This window comes from Nicotiana tomentosiformis, chromosome 5 (assembly GCF_000390325.3).
Source record: "Nicotiana tomentosiformis chromosome 5, ASM39032v3, whole genome shotgun sequence".
NCBI lineage: Eukaryota > Viridiplantae > Streptophyta > Magnoliopsida > Solanales > Solanaceae > Nicotiana > Nicotiana tomentosiformis.
In genome coordinates this window covers 112607940-112619767 of record NC_090816.1, presented here as the reverse complement: position 1 = coordinate 112619767, position 11828 = coordinate 112607940, and the positions used below count along the sequence as shown (strand labels likewise).

At 39.9% G+C, this 11828-nt stretch overlaps 1 protein-coding gene across 1 annotated transcript; it reads right to left on the bottom strand.

The window, feature by feature from the left end:
- Positions 1-545: 545 nt before the first annotated feature.
- Positions 546-6579, bottom strand: LOC104095232 (protein S-acyltransferase 8-like). Its single transcript, XM_009601313.4, has 5 exons — positions 6396-6579; positions 3486-3671; positions 2939-3229; positions 2434-2664; positions 546-1349 (listed from the first exon to the last, which is right to left on the bottom strand). Exons 1-5 carry the CDS (start codon positions 6438-6440, stop codon positions 963-965), a joined length of 1140 nt encoding a protein of 379 aa, XP_009599608.1. The 5' UTR covers positions 6441-6579; the 3' UTR covers positions 546-962.
- Positions 6580-11828: the final 5249 nt, after the last annotated feature.

Here is an 11828-nt window from a genome sequence, read left to right as displayed (position 1 = left end):
TACCGTGTTACGGGTAAACAATCTCGAGATTATTATTATCGTTATCATTCTAGACGACCCCTTTGTGCTTTTAGAAAGCTTGCATATTACCTTTTGATAGTGCTACAAAGGTTTATTTAGTATTTTTTCCTCCAAAAAGACGAGATGCGGCTAAACTAATACTAGTAACTTAAGGTTTTATAAAATTTCAAATGTATTTATTTGAAATTTTATTTTTAAAAAATTTTGAGATGCAAAGTTTTTAATTAATTTTATATTAAATTTCATTTAATGACTTTTTCAATCATTGATTTAAGATGAGATTTTATTGATTTAAATTTTGAAAAGAACACTCCCAAAATTTTCTAATCTAGTTTTTAAGGGACAAAGCCATATTCATGCCCAATATCTTAAGAACTGCTTATGCTTTATTCACTCATTATCTTTATTTGAAAGGTCAAACCGATTAACCTAATATGAAGATGTTCAAAGAGTAGAGATAAACAATCCCTATCCACCTTGATAAACGAACTCAAACTGCTGCTCTTGTGTTACAATACAAAGACTTAGCTTAATTTGCAGAAAAGCACCTTAAACCACAAGAAAAGATGTACACATTGTTCAAATTCCTGAGGAGATAGATACAAACTAAAGAATTTAACCAGCCTTTCATCTATAGCTATAGTTTTTCCAAGAATCGCTTATAACCAGCAAACGATTGTAAAAGCGACCATCCATTCCCTCCAACAAAGATGTCATATCAATACCTTACGAGAACAAGAAGAGCCAGAGAAGCCTGAGAAAGAGCACGTAAGTGCACGTTCATGGCTAGCGATAAGTATCGTGTTACATTTTAAAATCTCAATAAATGATCAGTTGAATGTCCTTCTGAGTGCTCCAAATAATGCCAGCAGAAGGAAGTAGGAGTCGTTGAAAAAATTGGTGATATTGAATTTAGTTTCTTTTCACTTGTTCTGCCCCGGCTAGTAAGAGGGTCTGGAGGTAAAATGAGACTCCAGACCAAATCCAAAGTCAACCTCAGAACGACCAATGGGCGACCTGTCACTTCCTCTACCTCTAACATCACCAACTTCCTCAGAATTACGTCGTTGGGATATCTTCATGATATCATCTCCAATATCAAGATCGTCTTCCACCTTAATTCGTGTATCCCCATCAGAGATATCTATTTCTGTTTCTTGAACGTTACTCCTAGGAGGCTTTGATGCCTCTTCCTGTACATATCCACGGAAATTGATTTTTGAAGGTTCTATCCTTGAGCAGAATACTTCAAGAAAATTGCTGATGCATCCCCGGTTATACACACTGTTCCTGTTATCTCCCCTATAACGAAAGTTCTCATATGTGGTCTGCAGAGATCATTTGTAACTAAAACATGTCAAAATTAAGCACGAGGAGAAAAAGATAAAAAGGTAATGGTCGATATTCAAAAAGAAACAAAAGATGTTCCAAATAAAAACAGAATCATTCTCGAACAACAATTGACATACAGCCACTAAAAGCTGCTTATCTGTCAAGTAGTTTCTTGAAAGTGTGATAAGATCACAGAAGGCACTCATCCAATTCTATTTTCAACAGCATTTGCTCCTAAATAGATGTAAAATTTGCTACACAGAGCACTCATCTTTGACCGCTAATAGTTATCTTAACACCCCCCCCCCCCAAAAAAAAAGGAGAAAAACTTCCTTGTTCAGGAATCTTATAAAATATAAGCAAACGAAACGGCACATGAGATGGAACAAGCTCCTGCATTTGTTCTTTATAACTACACCGACAAGCTAGCCCTTATAGAGGCTCTTTATGAGGAATTTAAGAACCATCAACATGGACATGAAAACAACATACTGACGATTCGCAAGGCAAATAAAAAACATTAAAAAGAATTATTCAAGGAAATACGTGTTTTATATTTTAAATTGGGCCGGACCATAAGGGTCTATTGTAGGGTAAGGCTGCGTACAATAGACCCTTATGGTCCGGTCCTTCCCCGGATCCCGCGCATAGCGGGAGCTTAGTGTACCGGGCTGCCCTTTATTGGGTAATAATAAGTCTTAACTATAGATCATATTCTTGAACAAGAATATTCCACTTCCTCCAATATATACTATTAACAGAATCATCTAAACATATGTCACATTTTTTGGAAACAACGACACTTAAAAAATAGCCAAAAAATGTAAAGAAGAAAAGTAAATAAAGAATTCCCTCCCACGATAGCAAATAGAGGACAAATAGGAAACAACTATGTCACCATGTTCTAGGCATCTCCTAATCATTTCCTAAACACGAGATTGTATTCGACTTTCCAATAACACCATGACAATAACAGAGCCATCATATAGGAATTAAAAATATTACTATGATAGTACTCAGATGCACAACAGCAGATAAGAATTAAATTATTGACAGTAAGAAGTATAAAACCAAACTAACCTGATTTGTACCCATGAGATACAAATGGAAGCCAGTTAGACCTCCAACAAACCACAGTGCAATAAAACAATAGGCCATTAATGCCACAGCTGCTGGTGATTCTTTGATAGCTTTCCAAATAGTTCCAGAATCATCCATAAGAAGTTTCAGATACAAAGCTGATATCGAAAAGACGAAAACACAAAGGAGGGCTGTTGACGAAACAAAGAGAAAGAAGCAACGATAGTTCCGCTGTACACCAAAACAGAAGAGAAAAAAGGAATAAGTATCTCAAAGGATATCCAAACAGTAAACAGCAATTAAAGTAGAAGATAAGCTTCTCTTCTCCTAGAAATCTTACACATATACACATAAGAAACCTATATAAACAATTCGGAGCCAGGATACAGTTGCCAAGTTTCATCTTTAGATGAACCAAAGAGATTAGGAGGCGTAAGACATGCAACAAATAGCAGATTCTCCATTAACTCCGAAAAGAAATGGTAATGACAATGGATGTACTTACCTTCCCAATGCATTGACCCACCCAAGGGCAATGGTGATCAAATCGTTCCACACAATTATCACATATTGAACAGTGAGAGCATCTTGGCGGACGGTACAACATGCATGTTTCGCAATATTTAACTCGCACTGGCAAACCATTCACAAGCACTTCTTTGGTGCGAGGCAAAGGTCTAGTGCTAGCTTCAACAGAAGCTGAAGATTCATACCCTAGTACTTCCTCTGGAGGATGAGAATTACGGGGGACAATGCCAGGATCCTTTGCTGATGTTGAGAGTAGAAGTAAGAAGACCTACGGCAACCAAAACCACATTAAAGGCAACTGAAAACAATGTAAACAAAACGATAGACAATGGGGTATTTTTGCAACCAAATTTTTTTTTTTTTTTTTTTGACATCCTTTCTGGGAGAGAAGAAACGGGAATGCAGAAATTCATAGATTTCCGTTCAAAGAAATTGAGGAAGGAACACAAGGAATTTTTCTTGAAACGTATGCCAAGTATGATGGATCACTAAAGACCACTAAAAGGAAGATCTAAGAAACTAACATAAATTGTGAAGACAATAGCTATCACCAAAATTGTATATCCTGCACTTCCCGGCTGGAGTTCATGCACGAGATTTCTTGCCACAAACACACAAAATAGAACAACAGGGACAAGGATGAGCGTGAAGGTAATAATCAATGACTTAGCATCTGGTCCAAATATCAGCCTCCCGCCAAGCAAGAATTTCTGCACATTATACATAATCAGCCAAAAAATAAAAACAAAAAAAAGTCAAATACAAGGGCATGTGTCCAAGAGAACAGCAGCATAGTCATACTCAAAGTTGAGAAATCAATAGATAGGTTCTTGTTTTACGAAACAAACAATTGATCACAATTAGTAATCTACTTTACAGACGGCAAATCAAGTCCACATCTTTCTGGTTCCCTTGGGCACTGAAGGTGCTTTCTGGCGTTGTAGCCACTTCTTTTTTTCTTCTTCTTTTGATGGGGCAGTTTCTTTAGGAGAAACCACAGACTTTTACTTTGAGGTTGCAAATATAAACTATAAAGTGTACTCATGTTTGAGAAGAGGTGAGATTTTTCCCTCCACATTGTCAGGAGGCACCAAAAGATCCTTTTATTGATCAAAGAAGGCTAAGATCCCCAGCTACATTACAGTTTCCAAAGAGTTTGTAGCAGATGTAGGAAATCCCTTGTATTACAGAAACACCGCCCTAGATTCATTTCACCAATTGGTGCTCTATCTGAATCACATAATTGGTAATACCCTTAAACCACCAAGGTGTATTTTATATTACCACTTTGAAACAAAAGAAGCATCAACTTATGGCGCTCCAACAAAAAATGAGTCAATAATAGGAACTTGCAAGTTTGATGAGTGAATCCCTGATAGTGCATCTCAATGTTCAAGCCACCACAGCCTTTCACGAGCTTGACTCCAACATAAACGAAATTGCAATTCTAGATTTTGCAATAAATTTTAAACTTAAAATCCAGAGTTTCGCAAAGATATGAATGTTAGCTGCTCTCTGTCAGTCCCAATATCACAACCGTACTCACATATAATGTGACTTAGGAGAGATCCAGTAGTGGTGTTTCTATTTCTATCAGCTGACCCTACTCTACCAATAGGAACTACTTCTTTCTCTGTAGGAACTACAGCAGACCTCCATCTATGGAATGCACTATCTATACATAGTACAGAGAACAAAAACTTAACAAAGCATTCTTTCCTTTGGGAAGAAATAGTATAACCATGGCCACATATTTTGCAAGTGTTATTCAGCATTTCTCTTGCAATAGGAAAAGCCCTGCTAATAGTTATTGCCTAAAGCAATATGTCCAAAAAATAGCTCGTGAATGGATACAAATAGAAGAATACGTGCATGAGGAAAACATCCCACTCTTTCAAGTGACAATTCATCCCTTTCCAGTGGTTTTTCTCATCTCTTCCTGCCAGTTCGATGCTGGTGATGATTCGACGGCACTGCATCTCATTGGTGATGTCTATTTATCTTTTTCTAACAAATGTACCATTGCAACCGCTATTCCTCGTCTTTTCCGGCCATTGTTCCAGCAGCACTTGCCATGTTAATTGTCAGCATAAGTCAGCTGACAAGTCTGTCGCCATCGACTGACAATTTGTAGTCAACACTAAGTTACCGTATGACAACACCTTTTGGTCAATGCATACTTAGTGTCATGTTGTCTGGTAACATGTCTCCAGTCAATGCTCAACCAACGGCATGCCGCTGCCCAACAACACCTTTCCATTGACCAACACATTTCTCATCAGAGCTCACGCAACACTCAGCTAGTGGCATGTTGCCGTCCAACTATACATCGGACTCCAATAACATGTTTTTAATCGAGCCCACGTTAGCACCACAATGTCATCAGAGACACGCCATTTTTCGGTTATCAGTACCACAAATAATTCATGAACTCAAGTTGCTTCATCACCTGAAGCTCGAGGGGTCATGTTAACATATTAGATAATTAATACAACGAGGCACTGCAATAAATGCAATGCCGTTAATTCAAGTCTTTACTATTCTAGGACTTGAATGACAATCCCACTCGAAATATCACGAATTCAGGTCATAAAGTATGCCCACTTTACACCAAAACAGCATGTCGAGGTCATAACAGATAACTATCAGTTAGAAGAAAGCTCTTAAATGACGAAATTACAAGTTTCCATAAGCAAATATTAAGCATTTCAATACTTTAAACTCGACAAGCATTGTGCAAATGACAACTTTTGCCACAACAATGACCAAGCAATTAAAAAAAAAACACAGCATTGTAAAGATTATTAATGCTGATACTTTATTAATTAGAACTAACCAACAACATTTCATCTAATGATAAACCTCTCATTGGACCATAAGAAACCATTTGAGATCACTGGCCAGTGGAGGAGCTATGTATGGTGACGGGGTTCAACTGAATTCCCTTTACCGGATAATAGCACTTTAAAAACTATGTATATATATAACTTGTTGAATCCCTTTATATAAATAAAATTTTTAGTGTAGTGTTTTTTGAATCCCCTAGTTAGAATTTATGGCTCCACCACTTCCACTAGCCATCAAATTTTACTACTTCACAACAAATTCAAGAATATGAATAACCCAAACTTGAAACTCAAGACAAAGAATTCAACAAAAAAAAAAACCCACCTCCAACACTCCAAAAAGACCAAAGCTTTCACTTTTTTCCCTTCAATACAAGCTAAGTGAAACAACAAACCCCACATCAAATTCCAGTAAAGTAACACAAACCCATCAAGCTTTAACACAATAAGTACACCCAATTGTCAATATACTTCAAAAGAAACCATTAACTCAACCAAACTAAAAAGAAAAAAAGCAGAGAAATATATGAAAAAATATATACTAATATTTAAGTGTGCATAATCTAGAGCTAAATATATATGGCTTACGTTGTTGGCCTTCCAAGATTGGTACACGCGCTTAGGCATGGCCATGAAAGAGTGATTCTTTGTCACTTTGCTAAAGCAACAACAAGAAGAGTACACAAGTAGTAGAAATTGTTTGCTTTCATTTTATTTTATTTTATTTTTTACTTTTTCCTTTTTTGGCCTTTTCCAACTTTTTTGCAGACAAATTGGGGTTAAAATGGCGGTCTGTGGTTCAAATGCGGTGGATTTAATGATGGTTGGTGGCTTTTTTTATCTTGCCTTTTTTAATTCTCTAGTTTTCTTTTCCATTCTTTATCATATAATATAATGTATATATTTTTTCTTGTTTCCTTTTTTACTCTTCGTTTTCTTCTACTAGGGGCGTTTCTCTTTTTTTTTTTTTTCTCTTTTTCAATATTTGATTTTGTATACGGTCGAAATAGATTTCGGTCTTCCTACGTTCGATCGAGTTCGAGTGTTAAAAAGTCGGAATTAGATTTTTGGGAGTGAGCTCCGAAGTCGGTACTAACGAGCCTCGAGCCCGAAGGTCGATCGAGGAGTCGGCTCGATAACCCTATCGAGCTCGTGGCCGAATCGATCCGCAAGGCACTGCTTCGAGGTCAGAAATGTGCGACGCCCATCTCGAAAGTTGGACTCGAGCCAAGACCGAAAGGCCCAACCTAGTAACGAGCTCGAGCCAATATCGAGCTCACACACAAGAGTCATTGCGACCGCACCAAGAGAGAATCTTGGCGGGAATCAAGGAAGAGACAAGTCATCATGGGTCTTCTACTATATGTTTTATTTTATTGTTTTTTGTAATAACCCTCTTCTATAAAAGGGGAAATCCTTGTAAGCTAAAATGCGGAGACAAAAAACAAATCACTTCCTAGATTGAAAGATATCCCCTTGTGTTTGCTTTACTTTATCTCATTTATTTTATTGCCCACTATTTGTATTCTTATAGTCAAGAATATACGTATCTCTATTTCTCTACACGATTTATATCGAATTGTATCGCATATTCTTAAAACTACACACAAAATCTAACGTTATCCGATTTTTTCAGTAAACAATTTGGCGCCCACCGTGGGGATAAGGGTAACAATAATCGTTTGATACAAATCTAAAGTACACACCAGCTTACAACTTCAAATCAGCAATGGCTTTACTTATCGACCACGAAGGCGGCCTTCAAGATGAAACCAATAACTTGGCACCAGGGGCCGGAAGGCCAATTAACTATGGCACCGAGGCTCGAATCGAAGTACCCGAAATTCGAGCTGAAATACCATTGGATGTCGATTCACAAATAGCTTTGGAGGCGAATCAGCGTTCCGAACCGGAAAGAAGCATTCAATGCGGTACTCGATCCGTAGCCCGAGACACCCAAAATGCGGGGGAAGTCAGGGACAGCTTACGTATGATCTTCGAGATGCTACAAGCCCAACAAGTAGCGATAGCTCAGTTACAGAGCCAAACTCGCGCACAAAGCATGCCGGATTCCAATCCACTTCGAGAAGTCACCCCCAGAACAGAGCCCGCCATAGTGAAATCAAACGAGCAAGAATCGGGGACTACTCCTGGAATTACTAAATTGCTCGAGGAACTCACAAAACGAGTCGAAGTCAACGACAAGAGAGTGGAAACATACAATGCAGGGTCGATCAAATCCCGGGGGCTCCACCAATGATAAATGGGCTTGATTCGAAAAAATTCATACAAAAGCCTTTTCCGTCGAGTGCGGCACCGAAACCAATCCCCAAAAAATTCCGTATGCCCGAAATTCCCAAATATAACAGTACGACCGATCCTAACGAACATATCACCTCTTATATATGTGCCATCAAAGGCAACGATTTGGAGGACGATGAGATCGAATCCGTGTTGTTGAAAAAGTTCGGGGAGACCCTCTCGAAGGGAGCGATGATCTGGTATCACAATTTACCACCAAATTCCATCGATTCTTTTGCCATGTTAGCAGATTCGTTCGTAAAAGGCACATGTTGGTGCCATAAAGGTTGCAACAAGAAAATCAGACCTCTTCAAAGTAAAGCAAAGGGAGAATGAAATGTTGAGGGAATTCGTATCCCGATTTCAAATGGAACACATGGAATTACCACCGGTCACAGACGATTGGGCCGTACAAGCTTTCACCCAAGGGTTGAATGAGCTAAGTTCGATAGCATCACATCGGCTGAAACAAAATTTGATCGAGTATCCAGCGATAACTTGGGCAGATGTACACAACCGATACCAATCGAAAATTAGGGTCGAGGATGATCAGTTGGGAGCTCCGTACGGACCCGTGTATCAGAACATGACAGCTACTAAAAACCAAAAGGAGATCAACAGAGAACAAAGATCGAACAGAGACCGATATCGGCCGTACGTAGTAGATCGGGTGAACAACAATTCAACACGCAATACAGCTCGAAACAATCGAATGATTGATCGAGGGCAAAATTCTCGAGGACTTATGAGTAAGAGCGGCTTCGATAAATATGCCGATCCTATAGAAGCACCTCGATTATTAGAATATAACTTTAGCGTTGGTGCATCCACTATCGTGTCGGCCATCGGACGCATCAAAGACACTAAATGGCCTCGACCCATACAGACCGATCCTGCCCAAAGAAATCCCAATAAAACGTGCGAATATCATGGTACCCATGGCCACAGAACGGAAGATTGCAAGCAACTAAGAGAGGAAATAGCCAGCTTATTTAACAAAGGGCACCTTCGGGAATTTCTGAGTGATATGGCGAAGCCATTTTAAAAATAGGGATTTCAGCAAGCAAAACGAGCAAGAAGAACCACAGCATGTCATTCACATGATCATCGGTGGCATCGATACCCCTAAGGGACCAGTGCTTAAACGCACTAAAACATCGATTGTGAGGGAAAAGCGATCTCGGACTCAAGATTACGCACCCATGGGGACTTTGTCCTTTGATGATGAAGATGCAGAAGGGGTCATCCAACCTTATAACGACGCACTGGTAATATCCGTACTCATGAATAAAACTAAAATTAAGCGTGTGTTAATCGATCCAGGTAGCTTGGCCAACATCATCCGATTGAAGGTAGTAGAGCAGCTCGGCCTACAGGATCAGATCGTACCCACAACTCTGGTTCTAAACGGGTTCAATATGGCATGTGAAACTACCAAAGGCGAGATAATCCTACCAATAAACGTGGCCGAAACCATACAGGAAACAAAGTTTCACGTGATCGAAGGCGATATGAGATACATCACCCTTTTCGGAAGGCTATGGATCCACAACATGAGAGATGTACCTTCGACCCTACACCAGGCCCTCAAATTATCGACATCGAGTCGTGTCAAAATGGTGTACGGAGAACAACCAGCCGCAAAGGAAATGTTCGCCGTCGAGCAAGCTAAACCAATGTCCTCACTTTCGCCGATAAAAGGATCAGGCTCGGAAGGAGAGCGGGACACCAAATAGCAATCACAGACATCGGCTTCGACCCAGCCAGATAACTAGAAAATCGAAGAGGATGATGATCAAAGGGTCCCTCGATCTTTTGTGATTCCCGATAACTCCGACGCCACCAAATCAACAATCGAGGAACTGGAGCAAGTCACATTAATAGAGCACTGACCCGAGCGAAAGGTATACTTGGGAACGGGGTTGAGCCCCGAACTCAGGAAGAAACTTGTTCAATTTCTTATCGATAACATCGATTGTTTTGCCTGGTCCCATTTAGAAATAATAAGGATCCCGCCGGACATAACGACGCATCGGCTAAGTTGGGACCCCAGGTTCAGACCGGTAAAGCAAAAGAGAAGACCCCAGTCCGAGGGAAAGCACACATTCATAAAGGACGAGGTAACCAAGCTTCTTAAAGTAGGGTCCATTCGGGAGGTGAAATATCCCGAATGGTTAGCCAACGTAGTTATAGTGCCTAATAAAGGGAACAAACTTAGAATGTGTGTGGACTATAAGGATTTGAACAAAGCATGCCCCAAAGGTTCCTTTTTATTGCCCAACATCGATCGCATGATCGATGCCATGACCGGTCACGAGATCCTCACTTTTCTCGATGCCTATTTCGGGTATAATCAAATCCAGATGAACCCGGAGGACTAGGAAAAGACTTCATTTGTCACCAAATATGGAACGTATTGTTATAATGTGATGCCCTTCGGGATAAAGAATGCAGGGGCTACTTACCAACACCTAGTAAATAAAATATTCGAAGAACAAATAGGAAAATTAATGGAAGTTTATATTGATGACATGCTAGTTAAATCCCTACGCGTAGAGGACCATTTGCAGGAAACGTTCAAAATTTTGAGGAAATACAACATGAAGCTCAATCCCGAAAAATGTGCTTTTGGGGTCGGTTCGGGCAAGTTCCTCGGCTTCATGGTGTCACATCGGAGAATAGAGGTTAACCCCGATAAAATCAAGGCCATCGAAGACATCGTCGTTGTGGACAGCGTGAAGGCCGTACAAAGGCTAACGGGTTGGATTGCAGCCTTAGGCCGGTTCATTTCAAGATCATCTGATCGAAGTCACAAATTTTTCTCTCTACTAAAAAAGAAGAACGATTTTGCTTGGACCCCGGAGTGCCAATAAGTATTAGAGGAACTAAAGTGATATCTATCAAGCCCACCACTACTTCACACTCCAAAAACAGACGAAAAACATTGTTTGTACTTGGTAGTATCGGAAGTCGCCGTAAGCGGTGTCTTAGTGCGAGAAGAGCAAGGTAAGCAATTCACCGTTTATTATATGAGTCGAACCTTAGGAGAAGTGGAAACTAGATATACGCTCCTAGAAAAATTGGCACTTGCACTGATAAGCACCTCTATAAAGTTAAGGTCGTACTTTCAATGTCATCCCATATGCGTGTTAACCACTTACCCGCTTCATAATATTTTGCACAAACCCGAGTTATCAGGCGCCGTCAAACTCAGTGGGTACGATATCGAATATCAACCCCGTACGTCCATCAAGTCTCAAATTTTAGCAGACTTTATGGCCGATTTCACGCCAACCCTCGTACCCGAAGTCAAAAAGGAACTCCTGTTGAAATCAGGTACATCATCGAGGGTATGGATCCTTTTTACGAACGGGGCTTCGAACATGAAAGGGTCCGGGCTGGGCATAGTTTTGAAACCACCCATGGGTAACACTATTAGGCAATCTATTAAAACTACCAGGTTGACTAACAACGAGGCCGAGTATGAAGCCATGATTGCAGGTCTCGAGCTAGCTAGAAACTTGGGAGCAGAAGTCATTAAAGCCAATTGCGACTCTTTGCTGGTGGTGAGTCAAGTAAACAAAACCTTCGAAGTTCGAGAAGGTAGAATGCAAATGTATTTAGATAAACTGCTTGTCACTTTGAACCATTTCAAACAATGGACTTTACGACATGTTCCACGAGAACAGAATAATGAGGCCGATGCGCTTGCGAATTTAG

Coding starts and splice junctions, on each gene's coding strand:
- LOC104095232 (XM_009601313.4), bottom strand. CDS start 6,440: ATGGCCATGCCTAAGCGCGTGTACCAATCTTGGAAGGCCAACAAC. Junction 2,665..2,938: donor TGGGTCAATGCATTGGGAAG/GTAAGTACATCC, acceptor TTTGGTGTACAG/CGGAACTATCGTTGCTTCTT. Junction 1,350..2,433: donor ATCTCATGGGTACAAATCAG/GTTAGTTTGGTT, acceptor TGATCTCTGCAG/ACCACATATGAGAACTTTCG.